The sequence below is a fragment of the Centruroides vittatus genome, unplaced genomic scaffold (assembly GCF_030686945.1).
Source record: "Centruroides vittatus isolate TY-2023 unplaced genomic scaffold, ASM3068694v2 contig_970, whole genome shotgun sequence".
Taxonomy (NCBI): domain Eukaryota; kingdom Metazoa; phylum Arthropoda; class Arachnida; order Scorpiones; family Buthidae; genus Centruroides; species Centruroides vittatus.
This window is the reverse complement of record NW_027122643.1, coordinates 66,276-85,691: the sequence shown is the minus strand read 5'-3', so window position 1 is coordinate 85,691 and position 19,416 is coordinate 66,276. Positions and strand designations below refer to the sequence as shown.

Genomic DNA, 19,416 nt, shown 5'->3' with positions numbered 1-19,416 from the left:
AAATCTTATTTTCGGTGTATGATTTTCTTGACACTTACCCAATACTTTTAACGGAGTAGTATAACTGTCGGAAAGACCCTCGGCATTAACAGTACAAGTGTAATTACCCGCGTGTTCTTCCGAAATAGGGTCTATGATAATAGTCGACATATCGGCAAACATACGAATTTCAATTTTCTCATCCTTTTGCAATTCTTTACCATTTTTATACCAGACGAATTCTTGTTTATATGCCCAAGTTGTGGAGCAAATTGTAGTTATTCTCTGACCAAGAATTACGTCATTTGGAAAATAAAATGGTTGAATTTTCAGTTCACCTGAATCAAAAATATATTATTTTTATTTGTATCGTAATAACAAATTTAGCAATTTATAATTTAGAATTATAAATAAAATTTCCAAACATATTTTTCTTCTGAGAAGATTAATCTTATAATTTAAAATATAAAACGTAAAATAAATCACTTGTGTAGTTTAGTTCATGCACTTAAACATTGATTACTATGCATTACAGAAAGTTACAAATAAAACTTAACACTTACCAATTCCATTTCCTAGACAGAAACAAAAGAGATGTATAACAAGCGTACACCACATATAAAAACGTACTTTCATCGTGGAAATTTTAAAATACGTATCACAAAACTATACGAAACCATTGTATTCCTTCCGAATGCATTTGTGAAACTATAAGCAACAACGCTTTGCAGTAACAAAGACAAACTGATCACAGCGCCATTCTACATACAAAATTCGCAACTAAAATAATTATAAATGATTTAATAAATCGCCTTAATTTCGGTAACTGTTCTAAATTTTGTAGTATTTATTAAAACAAATGATCTTACCAATAACATTTAAGAATATGGTAACATCTAGATTATTTCCGACACTATTTGTAGCTTGGCATTTATAAAAGCTTTGGTCGTCTTTATGTATAGAATCTATTACTAAGCTTCCATTATTCAGAATGGAAATTCGTTCATTCGTTTGAATCATAAGATATCTTTCTTCGGAACCAACTGAAATTAATGTAAGTTACAGATTATGTTTCGAAATAGTTTAGACGATATATTTTCAATGTATGTTTAGAAGCTCTAAATACTAACAGGATTTCATCCAACTAATTGCTGGACTAGGTTTGCCAGAAGCTTGGCAAGGAAGAATTGCCTGTTCGTTTATAACAAATTTTGCATCTTGAGGTTTGTGAATCCATTTTGGAGGAACTAAAAGTAAAAGTTTTCATTATCATTAAACTTTGTTAAGGAATATATCAAGAGTTAATTTATATGTTTTTGTTCATTGAATTTTCATAAATCATACCTAAAATATTCAAACTTGTACTATAAGCGTCAGTTAATCCTTCAGACATCACTATACAAGTATAATTGCCATCGTCATTTTCCGACACGGGATCTATGACAATAGTTGACAAGTCTCCATAAGAACGAATCTGAATATGTCCTTTATTTTCAATTTCTTCTTTATTTTTGTACCAAGAAAATAGAAGCTTTTCTCCCCAAGTTGTACTACATGTTGTCGTCACTCTTTGACCAATTATGACTGGAGAGGGGAAATTGAAAGGCTGTATTTTCAAATTACCTAGAAAACATATATTGTATTTACAAAATTTACAGCCATCTGTGATATATAAAATTATAATTTTCAAGAGTATTTTCTAATAATTTAAATTATTTATTTTTGATATTTAGAAAGCAAACTCACCTTTTTGTAAATCAGCTCTGCAGTATAAAATAGCAAGCGCTATCAAGATATATGAATTAAATCCCATCATAATTTATTTCCTTTTTTTGGCAAGAGAAAAATAATATCATGATAAATTTTTTAAAACAAAACACTTCGTTTTATACAACATTTTGTATTTAGAATTGCTCCTAAAATGGCGAGCAGTATTCACGAAAACAAAGAACTGCCCTTGCGCCATCTGAAAACATCGAAAGTTGAGTTTTGCGACGCGTAATAATTTTAAAATCCAGAATTTCAAGAGATTTTACTTTTATTTTTAATAATTAATTGTGATAATTAATACATAAATTATAAAACTAATCAATGTCAGGGAAATATTTGCATAAATATAACATCGATATTTAATAATAAAAATTGTAATAATGTATCTACTATACTGTTAACACGCATAAACAGAATTGCTTTTAAATTATTTTTCTGTTTTTGTTTGAAGTTTTTTCACCGCAGGAAAATCATCTATAATTTCTGTTGCTTAGAGATATCGTTACGAATGTCACTAAGCAACAGAAATTATGGATGATGATGCATAGTCGCAAAATTTTTCATTTAAAATATTCCATCTGCGCTAATATTATAAAGAGCAGATGGAATATTTTAAGATGAAAAATTCTGCCTTAATACAAAACTTCAGTTTTAACTCTCCACTTTTTAGACTTAATTTATAAAACCTTGCGATATAATTCAAATATAAGCTTTTCCTTTTGCAAACTATACCACTCAGACAAATTTTTACACAAGAAATTGATCTATTCAAAGCATCTCAATCTGTTTATACAATATAATAAAACGTATTTATTATTAAATTCAAAAATCAGATACAGCAGTCTTATCTTACCACGTACAAATAATGCTATGCTTCTCGATAGCTTATCTCCTACACCATTAGATGCTTCGCACACATAATAGCCAACATTTTTATAATCTGCTTTATCGATAAGTAGTTGACTTCTTCCTTCGGATGCTTTCTGATGTTCAACTATTATCGAAGATTCGGAGCCTTTTCCTAAATACACTCGTTTCTTTATAAATCAGTCTTAAGAGTGAAATTGGTTTTTTTTTTAAAAAAAACCTAAAACTATAAATATAAATACCAGAGGCTATAACTTTCTTCCACGTAACGACAGGTAAAGGCAAGCCAGAAGCCTGACATTCGATACTTCTATTCATTCCAATTACAAGTTCGACGTCACTTAGATCATTGATCCATTTCGCAGGTGCTATGCGAATTTTAATAATTCGATTTTTACGCTATTTGTTTAGTGACCGATAAAATAACGAATATTTCGCCTTACCTTTGACGAAAAGTGATGCTGTGTAACTATCTGTACCTATTACATTTTTCAACAAACAAGTATAATTTCCAACATCAGAGACAGAAACTGCTTCCAAAATAATTACTGAAACTTCTCCTAAGGATCTAATAATGATTTTAGATGATGGGTTTATTTCACGACCATTTTTTTGCCAAACGAACTGTAAAGGAGGAGAACCAGCTACAGCTGTGCAAGAGACACTCGCTTTTTGTCCCAAAATTACTTCGTTGGGAAAGCTAAATGGTTGAATCCGGGGTTCATCTGCAAAACTCGTGTTTTTTAATTTCAAAATAATCGAATTTAAAAACTAGAATTTCTGTTGTAATATGAGCATTTTCTTTACTTACCTTTTGAGCAATACACAAGTATAATAAACCATTTGGTTAAAAGAAATTGTAACGGCAGTTTCCAGTAATTATTTTCCATTATCGCCACTCAGAACCGCATATTTAACCGATTCTGATCATCTGTACAACTCTGAAATAAATTTATTTTCATTTAGCTGTTTTTTCTAATACATAAAAGACTTCATCTTAACAAAAACATCAGAATTTAGAAAAGACGAGTAACTTACCTATTTGCCTTTCACACAAAGAATATCTCTTTCCAGCGCCTCCTTTCGTCAGGAATAGGAATTGCCATACAGATCTCGAAAATATTTTTTCTCAAACTCAACTCAGTAATTTATTTCATCGTTACATCAATTATTTTTACATCAAGATAAAAATATTTAACGATTTACATACCTATCACGCGTATCGAAATATCTTTACTCAATACTTCCCCGACGCCATTATATACTTCGCATCTATATAATCCTTCTTGTGTTTTTCTTATATCAGTGATGATCAACGAACCGTTAGTTGAGACTACAATATTATCTGCAGTCATAATTGTCTCAAGGCTATTCTGATTTAAATCTATAGGAACAACCATATATATGATTGATGTTTATATATATTATATGGCATGCAGACTATTAATTGTTCTTCTTACGGGAAATTTTTTTCCAAATGATATTCGGAGGCGGTACACCCGAAGCTTGGCATAAAAATGAAACTGTGTCTCCACTAGCTATATCTTGGTCAGATGGTTGTTTAATCCATTCAGCTGGAACTAAATATACGATAAAACTGAGATTTAAAAGACTATATCATAATTTAAAATCTTTTAAAAAATTATTTTTATTTAATTTTATTACAAACTTACCTAACACTTTAAGCATAGCGCTGTAACTATCGGATGATGACGGTAACGTTACAGTGCATGTATAATTACCATTATCGTTTATTTCAGCCGTTTCGATAACCAGCATGGATGCTGCTGCGTAATTTAATATTTGAATTCTTTTATCTGCATCAATTTCTTTACCGTCCTTATACCATTTATACACTAAATCATCGCCACTATTTGTGGCACAAATCGTAGTAACTCTTTCTCCTAAAGTCACCGTTTTTGGAAAGTTGAATGGTCTTATTTTTTGCCCTATTCGAAAAATCGATTTTATTAAAATATTATAGTAAGCTCATTAAGTTCAAAATTAATTTTATTTAAAATTTACTTACCAGTTCCAACTGATAACAAGAAAGTAATCACCAATACTTTCACTATGACTTTATAAATCATTTTTTGAATAGTTATATCGTTGAACAATGTCTTCTTGAACAGTGCATAACATGTATGAAAGGAATAATTTCTAACAACACACTCGATCAACATTAAATACTAATCTTAAAGATTGTATCAGCACAAATAAATTTCTAGCCAAGCCAGCATCCATAACTAAACAAAGACTCGCTCCCAGCGCCCTCCGGTTTTCAAAACAGTCCTGAACCAATATTTTGCACAGATATATAAGGAAAACGCTATTCATGTGTTCATCGAAAGTTAACGAATATATTGATTCCCTCTTATAATCCAACATTAATGTAAATAATAATTTATCATATTCTCGAATTAATGTTTTTAAATTATATCTGTATAAATTATACCGCCTAATTTATATAGCTTTTAACGGAACTGAAAGTTAACGAATCTATTGCTTTAAACATTATTAAAATAATTTTATTATTGACATACTACAAATTCATGTAAAAAACTTTGATAATTTTCAATACAGAGTACAAAAACAATAATCTTACCACGAACGGTAATAGATATTATTTTATTTAGTGGATCTCCTATTCCATTTTTAGCCTCGCAAATATATTGGCCTTCGTCTACATCTCGAATATTCTCAATATTTAATAAATTCGTCCCTGTCTGTGATTCTGACTCAAGAGACAATGCTCCTTGGAGGAAAACAAAATTAATAAACGTTTTGCTTGTTTACATATAAAAAAAATTCAATATAAATTTTATTTACCGTCCAATTTCCTCCAAGAAACATTCGGAGGAGGTAAACCTGTCGCTTCACATTCTATCACTAGTGAAGTTCCCACAACTACATCTTTATCTGAAGGTTCTTGAATCCATTTTGTTGGCGCTAGAAGAAATAAATTTAGTTTCAGATTGATACCTTTATCTTATTATCAGAATAAGAAGTGTCTTCAGAGAAACTTAAGGAAAACAATTATGCCAGACAATACCTCTTACTAATAAACTTGCAGAAAATCTATCGATCCCGGACGAAGTAGTAAGCACACACGTATAATTTCCTGCAGAATCGGTCTCTACTTTTTCTATGAGTAAGACCGAAGAATCTCTATAAGATTGTATACTAATTTTATCAATATCATTAATTTCACGACCATCTTTAAGCCAAGAAAATTCTAGAGGAGGATTTCCAGAAATTGCTGTGCATATTGTACTGACTTTCTGGCCAAGAACAACTTGTTTCGGAAAATTAAATGGTTGTATTTTTGGCACTTCTAGAAAGAAAACCAAAGATCTTGTAATAATCAATTACATTTCAAATAAATCATTTAACAGTTTATTTACATAAAAATTTGTAAATGTATAACTAGAATTTTCGTTTTATTAAGAAACAATAAAATTGTATATAGCTTACCTTGCGACAAAACCTCAACGATTATGACTGAAGCCACTATCAATGTATACGCCATGCTGTTAGCAAACTTTCACTGTTTACATTCGTGGAATAATTCAAATAATCGTTATAAAATTAGAAAACGTTTATCTCTGACTATTGTAATAGCACACACACAAACATTAAACAACTTTAATGAAGAGCGAAATTCCTGTTACCTCGAAAATGACAAAGAAAACATTCTCTGGTTTTGATATAAGGAAGCGCCGTGCAGCGACCAAACGTTGTAACATAAAACAAAAATTCATTTCTCTAAATTCTCAGAATATTGAAATTTTGAAAAAGTACAATTATATAAATTCACACTTAAAAATATATAATTAATAAATATTAATATACAGTATTATTAATGTACTACAATTTAATTTAACGCGAGAATTTCATTATGTCTATTTACAATCAATTAGTAAACTGTTACAATAAATTCGTCATACTATAAATTTTCTAAAAACTGACATTTATTTTTATAGTAAATGAAATATATGAAATTTACTGAAAATATGCTGATTATCTTGGAAGTAATATAAATGTAACTATAAATTTTTTCAAAATAGCAAAAATTAGCTTAATAAAATTTTATACTACGCCATTTATTTGTGGACAAAGAATTACGTGTTTTATGTAAACCTTTACATTAGATATTACTTTCAGAATTAATAAAACTTTACAATATTCAGTTATAAATTAATATTACTAATTACTTTATGGTTGAATATAATATCCAAGAATTACATTACATTATAAATTAATAAAAAACTAAGTGGTATTAAAAATTAAAAGAGCCATAAATTTTTATTGTTTGGCATTGTTTATTAGAATTGTATCATATAATATTTTGAATAAATAAATTTTCTTACCACGTACAATAATGGTGATTATTTTACTTAATTGATCACCAATTCCATTTTTTGCTTCGCAGACATATTTTCCTTCATCTATAGCTTTTATATTTTCAATGGATAAATCATTTTTTCCTATTTTGGAATCTTCTTGAAATAAACCTCCTTCACCAAAAAATCATAATTAAATGAATTTATCAGGCTAGAACTTCGATACTCTCGACAGCTATTTATGGACTATTGACAAACCATCTATTTTCCTCCAAGAAACTGTCGGTAAGGGTAATCCGGTAGCTTCACATTCCAAGGCTACCGAACTTCCCACGGTAACATGCTTATCTTCCGGTTCCTTGATCCATCTTGCAGGTGCTAGCGTAGCGAAAACGGAATTTTAAATTATTTCATAGTTATATCATTTATAAACCAACAATTTGGAATATTTACCTCTTACATCCAAATTTGCAGTAAACTTATCCATTCCCATTGATGTTTTAAGAATACATGTATAATTTCCGGCAGACTGATCTTGAACACTATCTATAAGTAACACAGAATATTCTTTGTAGGACTGAATTGAGAGTTCATCTTTAGATTGAATCTCTCTGCTATCTTTCAACCATGAAAATTCTAGAGGATGATCTCCAGCAATAGCTGTGCATATTGTACTAACTTTCTGTCCAAGAATTACTTGCTTAGGAAAATAAAACGGTTGTATTTTGGGTAAATCTGAAAATAAATTGATTTTTGAATGAAATATAAATATTTTATACTTTTTCTGTTACTTTTGAACTTTAAATTTCTACAATAGTAATGTTAAAAATTATAACGTGAATGAAACTTACTTTGCGAGGCAATCAGCTCTAAACTAAGCAATAATATCACTGAGATAGAAGTCGAATCCTCCATCTTGAAACTGTACTTTTAAAGCTTTAAACGAGTCAATGTCATGTGACGACTTACTTTCTTATTAACAGAATATCATTGAACTTCTTCATTTTTCGCTGTTGATTTAATACGTATACTTTAAAACCGACAATTTATAAACCAATGGCACAGTTATCCACGCAACAAAGATTACATACATCACACAAAGCCAACCTACTCACTTCTCACAAAGTCACCTAGTGTCAGAATTATGAACATTATAAATACCGTATTAAATAGAACAATGAAATAACCCTTAATCGCTTTTACATAGTAAAAATATTTACGAATTAATTATATCGACATTTTAATTTGAATATTTCAATATTCTAATGACAGAAATTTTTATAATTAAAAAGTCTGATAACATAGTCGCTTAGAATTTCATTCAATCTGTGAAAATATTTAAAAAAATAATAATTAATAAAATATTCCGATTATATTCCCTTATTTTTATTCACTGTAAAATTCAATTAGTGCTATCAATTCTAGATATAAAGAAACTACATCTATTTATATTATGAATGAAAAATATGATATAACGAATAACTTCATATTGCATTTAAGGATTACATTTCGCACAAAATCATCATGCTGATATTAATAATATATGAAAAGTAAGAGTCTATTGAATAGCAACATATTCCCATACACAAAATCTAATGCTTTTTCATTATAATTCACGCGCTAACGTGTACACCTCTATTCAGTAATATATAATTTAGACAAAATTAATAACATTTTAAGCATGTGTTGATCTTGTACACTTCAAACATTGCTGATATCACGATATATAATAAATCTTGGTGATATAGAATTGTAAGGATGTTAGTTATAAAAACAAAAATAATAAGGTATTAAAAGTTTATTTAAAATATGGAAAATTTTTATACAATATCATTGTTATAGTCTCGACATATTCTTATGTTTTACCATAATAAAATATAAATATTTCATGATCCTTACCCCGAACATTTACGGTTACTTTTTGGATCAAAGTATCACCTATTCCATTTTTTGTTTCGCAAACATATTCTCCTTCGTCTACATCTCTGATGCTTTCTAAAACTAATTCATTTTTCCCAAGCTTTGGTTCTCTTTGATCGGGAAATGCCCCTTTTAAAGTAAATAACTATTAAAGTAATTAACTTAAATATAATCGATTATTTGAATTGACTATTTTACCATTTACTTTGGTCCAAGTAATAGTTGGCAAGGGTAAGCCTGTAGCTTCGCATTCTAAAACCAGAATACTACCTACAACTACATCGGCATCTTTCGGTTGCTTTATCCATGCTGAAGGTGCTACCATAAAATGGTATTTAAGATTATCATCAACATTCGATATATCTAATTATGTTATAATTTATTTTTATGTACCTTGAACTTCTAAAGTCGCTGTATATTTGTCTACACCAGCCGAAGTTGAAAGCACACAAGTGTAATTTCCTGCAGACTGAACTTTTACTTTTTCAATAAATAATACCGAATAATCTTTGAACGATTGAATCGATATCTCATCGTTATCGTTAATTTCTCGTCCGTCTTTCAACCAGGAAAACGTTAAAGGCGAATTTCCCGAGATAGCAGAACACACAGTACTAATTTTCTGACCAAGAATAACTTGTTTAGGAAATGTTATTGGTTGTATTTGTGGTAATTCTAAAATATATCGTTATAGAAATTGAGTATTAGCGTATTAAAATAAACTTTTAATTTCGGATTCCGCTTCAAATCGAATGCAAACAATTAACTTACGTTCTGACATGCTTTGTAACAGTTGGCCAAAGAACACAAAAGAGATTACTGGAAAGAGTAACGCCATTTTGGCATTTGAAGCATAATTTAACTTACATATTGTTACTAGTACGCAAATTTTCATCTTTGAAATCAACATTTTCGATCACAATAATCCATTCTTATGTATTCTCGGCTACATAAGTTTATAGGCTATTGAAAATAATGCTGAGACGCTATCTGGTTTAAAGAGCTTGCAAGAGCGCCACGCAACGTCGAAATTTGCTTCAAAACAATAATAATTTTTAAATGCTTACTTGGAAATATATTTATATTGCTTTATAATATACTTACTACAATATAAAAATTTTTTTGATGAATGTTTTTCAAATAATTATAATGAATATACTCATGATAAGTTATAAAATAAAATGAATTTGCAGCATTTTAGATTCACAGATATCAATAATAAACAACACAAATATAGCATATAGATACAAAAACTTAAGTTTAAATATAAAATCGATATTGATAAATAATTTTTTTATCAATATCAATAATATACATCTATCGTATCATCGCCAGAGGAAAATTTTTAACTAATTGTCACCATATTGAGACAGACCAGTCTCTAGATAAAGGTCGACTGTGTCATAAAGATTGTTACATTACTGAGGTGTGGAAAAAAAACGAAATGAGAAGACACTTTTTATTCCCCTTTTTTTAGTGTTTAACGAACTTCTAATTATTTTATGTTTAAAGTTATTGAATAAGAATTCATCTAATAATACACTATTATTTTCAATCGTATTAAATTACTAATTAATTGCAGTATGTATTTTCTTAATTGAATTAATTAAAATATGCAAAACTTGCATAGGAAATAAAAACTGTACTAAATAGATATGAATATAGATAAACGGCAGGAAACATTAACGATAAGTTTATTTACGAAAGTTAAATTATTATTTCTTACCACGAACGGATACAGTTATTTCTTTATTTAAAGATTCTCCAATTCCATTTCTAGCTTCACAGATATATCGACCTTCGTCTGAATCTTGAACGTTCTCGATAATTAATTTATTATTTCCAATTTTGATTTCTTTCTGATTTGTTAGCACACCTTTATAAAAGCATGTTTTTTTTCTTTAATTCAACAAAATCAGGGAGTTTTCTAAATAAATTTGAAACCATTACGAGATTCACCGTCTAGTTTCATCCAAGATACATCTGGTGAGGGTAATCCAGTAGCCTCGCATTCCAGTATAAGTGTGCTTCCAACTTTTATGTCTTTATCTTCTGGTTCTTTTATCCACTTGGGAGGAGCTAGAAATATATTTTTCTCCTTTATTTATATATTTGTATTTTATGAATAAAAACTATTATTATAAAATCAATTTTACCTCTGATCTCTAGAGAAGCTGTATATCTATCCACTCCACTAGAAGCAGAAAGTGTGCAGGTATAATTTCCTGCAGATTGCACATCAACTCTCTCTATAAGTAATACCGAATAATCTTTATAAGTTTGAATTGATAGGTTATCCTTAGTATGGATTTCTTTTCCATCTTTCAACCAAGAAAATTCCAAAGGTGGAGGCCCGGACATAGCAGTGCAAGTAGTACTAACTTTCTGATTAAGTATAACTTGTTTTGGAAAATTAAATGGTTGTATCTTAGGTAAATCTGTAATAACACAATTTTATAGAATTATTTTAAATTTTACTTTAATGCTTTAAATCCTTAAAATTTCATCTTCTACTCACCTTGCAGCTGGACTTCTGTTAACAAAATCAAACTAATCATCAAATAGTTCCAAACCATATTCATTGTGCGTCCTTTCTATCAAATTACACGACTAAATTTTTTAAAAATTTCATTTAAATTGTTTTGATTCTTATTTCATTGCATTTTATCCGAACAGAAAACAACTCCGTTTGTTTCCGTATGAAACGAGAATGATTACTTCAATACAAAGAGATGCGAGAGATAGAAGCGCCCCACAGTGATGAAACGTGTAATTCAAAATTGGAAGTGTTTTTGCAGTAATGTAATAATAATATAACACTATAATAATTCCATCCGGTCAACATATTTTTAATATAATTCATCTATGATTTTTATGAATCATAAATTTCACTTCCTGATATAATTTCACGGACAATGTTTTTAACTTATTGCTTACCATATATTGTTACTGAAACAGTTTTTTCGATGTCTTTCCCGACACCATTCGATATTTTACAGGTATAAAATCCTTCGTCTTTCTTCATAACATTCTCTATTACTAAACTGCCATTCTGGTAAATCTTTAATGTATCAGTATCGTGTAATATTAACAAATGAATCTTCTCTTCCTATAAATTCAATATTTTTTCAATTGTAAGTAACTTTCAAGAAATGTATATCATTTATATTCTTACGTGAAGATTTTGTCCAAGTAACCAAAGGAACAGGCTTGCCAGTAGCATAACATAATAAAATAACTGTCTGACCAAGATGTACTTCCTTATCTACGGGCATGCTTTTCCAGAATGGTGGAACTATCAAATTATATTTTATGAATAAAATCTATATTTATTTTAATATTATATGCGTAAATATAAATAAAATCCCTACCTAAAACAGATAAAGCTGTACTAAAACTATCAGTGAGAATGCCTGACGTTACTTTACACGTATAATTTCCATCGTCATCTTCTGTTAAAGAATCAATTGCCATGTTTGAAGCAAAAGATAAAGATGCGATTTGTATCCTCTCAGATGATGTAAGCTCTAGATTATTTTTAAACCATTGAAACTGTAATTGTTGACCCCATGTAGTTGCACACATTACAGAAACCCTTTGGCCAGCAATTGGCTGATTTGGAAAGCTGAACGGCTGAATTTTTAATTCATCTGGAATTTAATTTTGTTATCAATTTTCATATAAAGGATATATTACAATGATAAAATTTCAATAATGCAAATAAATTTCAGAATAATTTCCTGGAAATTGTTATTTTGAACATTAAAGATGTTATCTTACCTTTTTCATCACAGAAGACTATCCCTAATAGTAGTAAAAGATGTAATATCTTCATTCTGCCTTAATCGAATCAATTAAAATTTTCTTATTAAGCAATTATATTTCATATCACTGCTTTAATTTCCATACATGTCAGTGTTATTATTAAAACCACAAAAGGAAAATGAAAATCACGATAACAACTTCTTTTACACGTAACCAAACAAAGAGAAACACACCAATATACCACTACGCCCTCTGAATTCACTGTACCACAAATGCTCTATAAATTCTGATAGAAAATTTTTATATTCGTTACTTTGAAAAACAGATTTCTAAAAAAAATTATTTTCCGATATTCCATAAATATTTTTATAATTTAAAACACAAACTGGTGAAGTTTATTGATGTACACTATAAGCGGATAAGCATGGTTTCAATTAAGAACTCGAAATTCGGTAAGCATGTGTTTTAATTTTATATTTTAGAAATACTTAGTTCAATATATATATTATATTGAATTATAGTATTATAGGATTTATGAATAATATTCTATATATTTTTAAAAAGTTTATTGAATACATACACTAATTATAAATGTATTGCATATCATATATAAACGCGGCATTACCATTAACTCTTAGAGTAACAGTTTTTTGAAGATCTTGACCCACTCCGTTTGTTATTTCACAGCGATAATTTCCTTCATCCTCTTTAGATACTGCATTTAATTCTATTGTTCCATTATCATAGAGTTTTAAATTATCGCTTCCCGTTATTTCGAGAAAATTATCTTCGTTTACTTTAAAGAAATCAGACAATTAATCACAATGTATTAGTATAATTAAGCTTTGAAATTTCGCCATATAAATTAATCATACTTGAAATTTTCCATTTAATTTGAGGTTGCGGTCGTCCGGATGCTTGGCAGTTAAATATAACTGTTTCTCCAACGAATGCATTTTTATCAGTTGGAATTTTTAACCATGCAGGAGGAACTGCAGTATGATCGATAGTTAGCAAATACCTCGTTTTATAAGATAAAATAAAGAACAAAAAAAATATAATTAACGATTACCTGAAACTTTCAAAACGGAACTCCGACTTTCCACAACGTTTGTTGTTTTAACAACACACGTGTAATTGCCACTATCTTCTTCCGATACTGGGTCGATTACGATAGTTGATACATCGCCATAAGAATGAATTTGTATATTGTTACTTTTTTTAATTTCTATTCCGTCTTTTAACCATGTAAATCTGAGATTTTCTCCAGTTCTGGTAGCACAAAGAACACTTACGCGATCACCGATAGACGTTATACTAGGAAAATTAAGAGGTTGCACTTCTAATCTTCCTATAATAATAAATTATAGATTAACTTAAGTTAATGAACTATATTCGTTAATGCTTTTGATAAGTAAACAACACTCACCACTGGTGCACAAATATATCCAGCTGACAAAAACGAGTACGCAAATATTTCTTTGCATCGACATCACAATCATCCTATCTATCGATAATTTTCAAATAAGAGAATAGATATAATTTTTCCGATAATTAAAGAATCTACACATTCCTCATTTTCTTCCCTTCTGCGTATCCAAAGCTCACTGTTAACATACGTTACCAATCTAGAAACATATCTAACAAAGACATTACGGCCTCTCACTGATACTCGCCTTAGCGCCCTCGTACATTAAATTTTCTATAAAATGCTATATTTTTAAAACAATAATTTGTATATATTGTTAAATTATTATTCATTTTTATTATGAGTATATAATTTATTATTTTAAATTTGTTCTATTTGAATTCAAATAAACTACCGAATTGAAATTAACACAAGTATAAATACTACGATTAAAACAATCGTTTCTATATTAGAATTTCATTATATTACATTCTTAAATTTGTCATTTTGATTAATTTTGTTACTAATTCAAGATTTCTGCATTTGCAAATAAGAGCTCCGATCGTCAAATAAAAAATTATTAATGGCTGAAAATATACGAAAAAATCCTTTAAATGGCATCAATTTACTCCAATTATTACAATGAATTTATAACTCTTAAAACAAATGGATAAAATCTTTATAAATTGACAAAACATTACGTTCATTAAACATTATTTTACGAATTTACTTAATTTCTAATGCATTTAGCTATAAGTTAAATAAAGTACTTATCATATTTTTAAAACACAATTATGAATTTAATCTTAAATATTAAAGACATTATTTATTTAATATTTTCCTTCTTCCCCTTTAATTTATACAATTTTTTAACAATTTAAACAAAGACATATTTATATTAAAAAACGCAATTTTCAGTTAATTATATTATATTGCATGATTATTAAACCGAATTAAATAGTACCCGTATTGTATAATTAAACTTATATAGTATACATTTTAATATGTAATTACAAAATTCTGATAGATCGAAAATCCGTTTTCAAAATGCGATATGTTATTCAATTGCAAAATACAGTATAAATTAAAACCTTACCTGTAACTCTTATCGTTATCGTTTTCTTTAGTTCTTGGTTGATTCCATTGGAAATTTCACAAGAATAGATTCCTTCGTCGGCTTTCTCGATTTTAGTAAGTGTAAAAGAACCATTTCCGAAAATTGTGCTTTTAGAACTTGCATGAATTTTCACAAAATTTTCATCATTCAGACCTTAAAAGTTTTAACGCCATTATTACATTATCACACAGATAGTCAATTGAATCATTCCGACACGAATTACCTAAAGCTTTCATCCACGTTGTAATTGGTGGAGGATTTCCGGAAGCCAAACAATCAATGGTTATAGTACTTCCTTCGAATACATTTTTGTCTACAGGTATATGAAGCCATTTTGGAGGAACTGTAATGATATTTTCTCAAGATGTTAACGATTCAATATGTAATTACTATTCAATTTAATCAGAAATACGATGTATTCTGAAGTACCTAACACTGTAAGAGACGTCGTATAACTGTCGGAAGCGATTCCGGAAGTTACTACACAAGTATAATTTCCACTATCGTCTTCGTGCAAAGGATCTATTATTATTGTAGATACATCCGCATAAGATCTTAGTTGAATTCTATCCGAAGCATTTATCTCTTGACCATTTTTCAACCAACGAAAATTTAACTTGTCTCCCGCTCTTGTGGTGCATGTAGTACTAACCCGTTCATTTAGAGCAGAGGGTGAAGGAAAATTAAATGGTTGGATTTTTAGAATATCTGAAACGTATAAAGCAGGTTTATAACTATTAGTGATTAGTAAAAACTAAAAATAAAATCTCTTAAAAGTTCACCAGTTTACTGAATGTAAGCCAACATCATAAATATATTTTAAGAATTTCCTTTGTTGTATATTAATAATAGCGGAAAAAATTAATAAAAATTTAACCTTACTTTTTATTATATATAGTAACTTATATAAATGAAGTTTCCTACATTTTTATTCGTTCACATCATGAGTGGTGTATCCGTTATACATTCAAATATTGAAAATAATTTTTTAACTAAAAAAAACGTCATATTAACAAACATTTTTATTATAAACATAAAGATAACGCTAATTCTCCAACTTCTTTCTTATAACACTCACATTTTAAAAAGTTAATAAGAAAAAATGATTCTGGAAGTCGCTAAATAATATATATATATTCAAAATAAGTTTAATTTCATTACCATTTAAAGAAATTGCAGTGTTTTATTTTTAATATTTTACAGTCTATGACACTTTCCAAAATATACTCTAACCTACATTACCTTACTTTGTACAGTACAATGTTATTTGGACCTCTAAAGTTTAGTTAAGAATCATATTTTAATTAAATATGTAGATAACATTTACCTAACTAAACATGCGTTATAAGCCGTTTCTATTAAGATTTACCATCTAACGATCGCACGGTTATGTCAATATGACCCTTATAAACTTAATGTGTAAAGAACTTACCTTGAGAAGCATTTGCAAATGTGAACATTAGAATTATTTCTAAAAACATATTTGTTGTAAGAACGATAAAAGACATTCAAATTTTCAGAAAAAGGAGAATGCGACTAAAAATTTTCATGTAACCAGAATACGCTGCGACGGACAAAGGCAATGCTGTTGATGTTTCTGATGGAACAGCGTCCTCTAAAGGTTAATTCGAAAACCAAAAGCAGTATCAAGAATTTGTCTTATTAATCGTTAAATATTTATAAATTATTTGCCTTAACGAATTCAAAAATGTGCTAAATTTAAACTTTTGTAAATTTCATAATAGTATTTAAGTTTAAACTCTAAAAATAAAATCAAAAACCTTGCGTAAAATGTAAAATCAAATTGGGGCCTTTGTGTTTAAATTTTATTTTGTAAAGAATCGTGTGTTCCTAAACTCATCGATGACTTTACCAAGTGTTCCGGTGGATGCTTTCCACCGGAAGTGTCTCTAAACGCATCCGGTTTGCACCGATGTCTCATTGAGCTCAACAATCTGTAAAACTGGTACCGACTGCTCACCAGTCGGTACCAGTTTTACAGATTTGACACGTGGGGAATATTCTGTGAAAACTTGCGTAAAGATTCAAGCAAGTAATTATTCCTCACTTTCAGAATTTTGTGTTATTTACGCAATCTGCAAGTAAATGTACTACATGACACGAATGTTTGCACTCTAGAGCTAGCCATGTTTATTCAACGAAGTTATCACGCTCAACTGTTTCTATTTTTATCTACGCTCATCGTGACGTCACTTGGGCTTCACCGATGGTTCTTTTACCTATGAATTTGTATACAGACAGGAAACAACAATTTTATCATCCATGCCGAATGGCAAACGAGGGAAAGTCACGACGTGGTCATCACAGTTTTCAATGATATTGTGTGTGAATAAACCTTGGTATGAACCTTTATTAATCAGAGAGAAAGCGTGCTTCTTAAACGTTTTAAAAAAAATCGAAGTTAAAAAATCCCGAGTGACTTATGAGTGTGCTTTGCAAATCTTTTCTTATAGGATTCCGTGGGTCGGCAGCGTGGTGACTGATTGCTAATTATCAGACCGTGGTTCTCGTTTCAGTGAGTAATTTTTCTTTCAAATCAATGCAATTCTTGTAAAATATGTATAAATTACACGGGTCTCTTTATTTTCTATTATAAATGTGCATTTTTTCTTCTTTCAAGATTCGTTTTCGGAATTGCTGTCCGTTAAAAATAAATTTAATTTTTTTTACATTTGAGAATGTAAGAATACATTACAAAAAACATTACAATTAAAATGTCAAATTATTCATAATATAATTTGACATTTTAACTGATTAAATGAACTCAGAAAATTATTAGTTATAACTAACTAATATCAAATTGAATTGTTTTGTGTGAACAACAGTAAACAATCATCTTTCAATGTCACCTCTCCGATTTTTTATTGTTTACAGATTTTCCCTTTTCATAGCCAATAAATTTAAGTTATAAAGTTACAATAATAAAATCGTAAACTATAAAATATTTAATTATTTCAATTTTAAAAACAAACTTTACTTTAAAATTTTTTCGAAAACGATATTTTAAGGAATAGAAAATATACATTTTTAATAAAAATAAATAGACATAATACATAAACCATGAAATTTACATTTTTTTTAATGTAAAAACTACATTGATTTGAAAAAAGATTTTACTCACAAAGACACAAACTCGCAATAAGCGCTATCGCCGAACTACGGAGTGTTCACTGAAAGAATTCGCAAAGCATACTTAATATTCGGAAGGTTATTTCTACATATGGAGCATTAAAGCTATTAAATTTACGCGGTTAAAGTTCAACAGTTGTAATAGAGAAAGGTCGTGTGTCATCATATCTCGAGTGATGTCATATAATAAAAATTTTACTAACTATTGGCCTTACAGCATTTTAAGAAACTTACTGTAACCCGCAAAAAGTCAAAAAAGTTTGCTGCTTTTTTCCTTTAGTTATGTCATTATATTTTAAATTTATGAACTTATACTTCAAATAATAAATCTAAATGATAATAAGTGATTATACAGAATTAAATATTATTCAAATAATAAACAGATTATCATTTCCTAAATTATAAAATTTTTATTTTATTTTACTTGCTTTCTTTTAGAAAGTTTACGATATTCTAACAAAACATACACAAAAAGAAAAAACATTACAATTAGAAAACCCAGCAACGAGTTGCGTAACTTTCCCGGCTGTTATGAGAATTTATTTAAACTAGATAGGCGACATCGAAAAACTCGAGACGCTGTTTATTAATGTAGCTAGCCTAGGCGAGTATTTTCACGTTTTGGGTGCTTTTTTTTGGAATATAAAGCCACATAGTTGCTTCATATTTTTGCAGTTTGGCGAATTTCGGTTTAAAAAAATATGATGAAAAGTACAGATAAAAAGTGTAATAAAGAAATTAAATTAAACTAAATAAACTAAAGTAAAAAATGGGTTCTGGCATAACTTTTGCATTTTTTTGTCCGATTTTTAAAATGCTGACATGTTGACGAAAGGAAATGACATTTTCTTTAAATCGGTACTGGCCCGGGCATGCAGTTACAGCAGAGGCAATCGAAGAGCTGGGTAACGTGGCGTTATCTAGTGAGGATGAGGGGATGTAAATCTGGTTCCTTTTTCTTTCAACTAAGATAATTTTTCTGTAGTTAAACCGAAATTCACCAAGCTCTGTAAAAATATGAAGCAACTGTCTGGTTTTATATTTCATAAAACAGCACTCAAAAATGTTAAAATACTTTTTTGTTATTACGCTTCAAA

At 29.0% G+C, this 19,416-nt stretch overlaps 5 protein-coding genes across 6 annotated transcripts in view; all 5 read right to left on the bottom strand.

The window, feature by feature from the left end:
* Nucleotides 1-8,249, bottom strand: part of LOC136985467 (hemicentin-1-like) — a 130,687-nt gene extending 122,438 nt beyond the window's left edge. Inside the window, exons 1-5 of the mRNA XM_067282756.1 lie at nt 7,811-8,249; nt 7,413-7,694; nt 7,218-7,337; nt 6,987-7,133; nt 39-317 (exon numbers count right to left, since the gene is read on the bottom strand). Coding sequence (XP_067138857.1) covers nt 39-317; nt 6,987-7,133; nt 7,218-7,337; nt 7,413-7,694; nt 7,811-7,874 — 892 coding nt within the window. The 5' untranslated portion in view covers nt 7,875-8,249. The remainder of the gene's footprint in view (nt 1-38; nt 318-6,986; nt 7,134-7,217; nt 7,338-7,412; nt 7,695-7,810) is intronic.
* LOC136985438 (cell adhesion molecule Dscam2-like) lies at nt 312-3,568 on the bottom strand. Its single transcript, XM_067282726.1, has 9 exons — nt 3,428-3,568; nt 3,060-3,341; nt 2,859-2,984; nt 2,603-2,770; nt 1,726-1,764; nt 1,324-1,602; nt 1,110-1,226; nt 849-1,022; nt 312-759 (listed from the first exon to the last, which is right to left on the bottom strand). Exons 1-9 carry the CDS (start codon nt 3,504-3,506, stop codon nt 728-730), a joined length of 1,296 nt encoding a protein of 431 aa, XP_067138827.1. The 5' UTR covers nt 3,507-3,568; the 3' UTR covers nt 312-727.
* On the bottom strand, nt 3,428-4,910 carry LOC136985460 (cell adhesion molecule Dscam2-like). 2 transcript variants are annotated; one of them, XM_067282749.1, is made up of 5 exons: nt 4,290-4,910; nt 4,077-4,196; nt 3,827-4,000; nt 3,655-3,696; nt 3,428-3,557 (listed from the first exon to the last, which is right to left on the bottom strand). In XM_067282749.1, the coding sequence occupies exons 1-5, from the start codon at nt 4,393-4,395 to the stop codon at nt 3,544-3,546; spliced, it is 456 nt and encodes a 151-aa protein (XP_067138850.1). In that variant the 5' UTR covers nt 4,396-4,910; the 3' UTR covers nt 3,428-3,543. The 2 variants fall into 2 exon arrangements, with proteins under 2 accessions (XP_067138850.1, XP_067138849.1); XM_067282748.1 differs by lacking the exon at nt 3,428-3,557 and having other exon boundaries at nt 3,626-3,696.
* Nucleotides 8,250-9,423: 1,174 nt separating the features above from the next.
* Nucleotides 9,424-11,745, bottom strand: LOC136985452 (cell adhesion molecule Dscam2-like). Its single transcript, XM_067282740.1, has 5 exons — nt 11,398-11,745; nt 11,036-11,317; nt 10,839-10,958; nt 9,651-10,755; nt 9,424-9,554 (listed from the first exon to the last, which is right to left on the bottom strand). Exons 1-4 carry the CDS (start codon nt 11,459-11,461, stop codon nt 10,595-10,597), a joined length of 627 nt encoding a protein of 208 aa, XP_067138841.1. The 5' UTR covers nt 11,462-11,745; the 3' UTR covers nt 9,424-9,554; nt 9,651-10,594.
* An 823-nt stretch (nt 11,746-12,568) lies between these two features.
* On the bottom strand, nt 12,569-14,300 carry LOC136985448 (cell adhesion molecule DSCAM-like). The gene is made up of 5 exons (XM_067282736.1): nt 14,074-14,300; nt 13,717-13,995; nt 13,520-13,636; nt 13,270-13,440; nt 12,569-12,919 (listed from the first exon to the last, which is right to left on the bottom strand). The coding sequence occupies exons 1-5, from the start codon at nt 14,144-14,146 to the stop codon at nt 12,903-12,905; spliced, it is 657 nt and encodes a 218-aa protein (XP_067138837.1). The 5' UTR covers nt 14,147-14,300; the 3' UTR covers nt 12,569-12,902.
* Between the last annotated feature and the right edge of the window lie 5,116 nt (nt 14,301-19,416).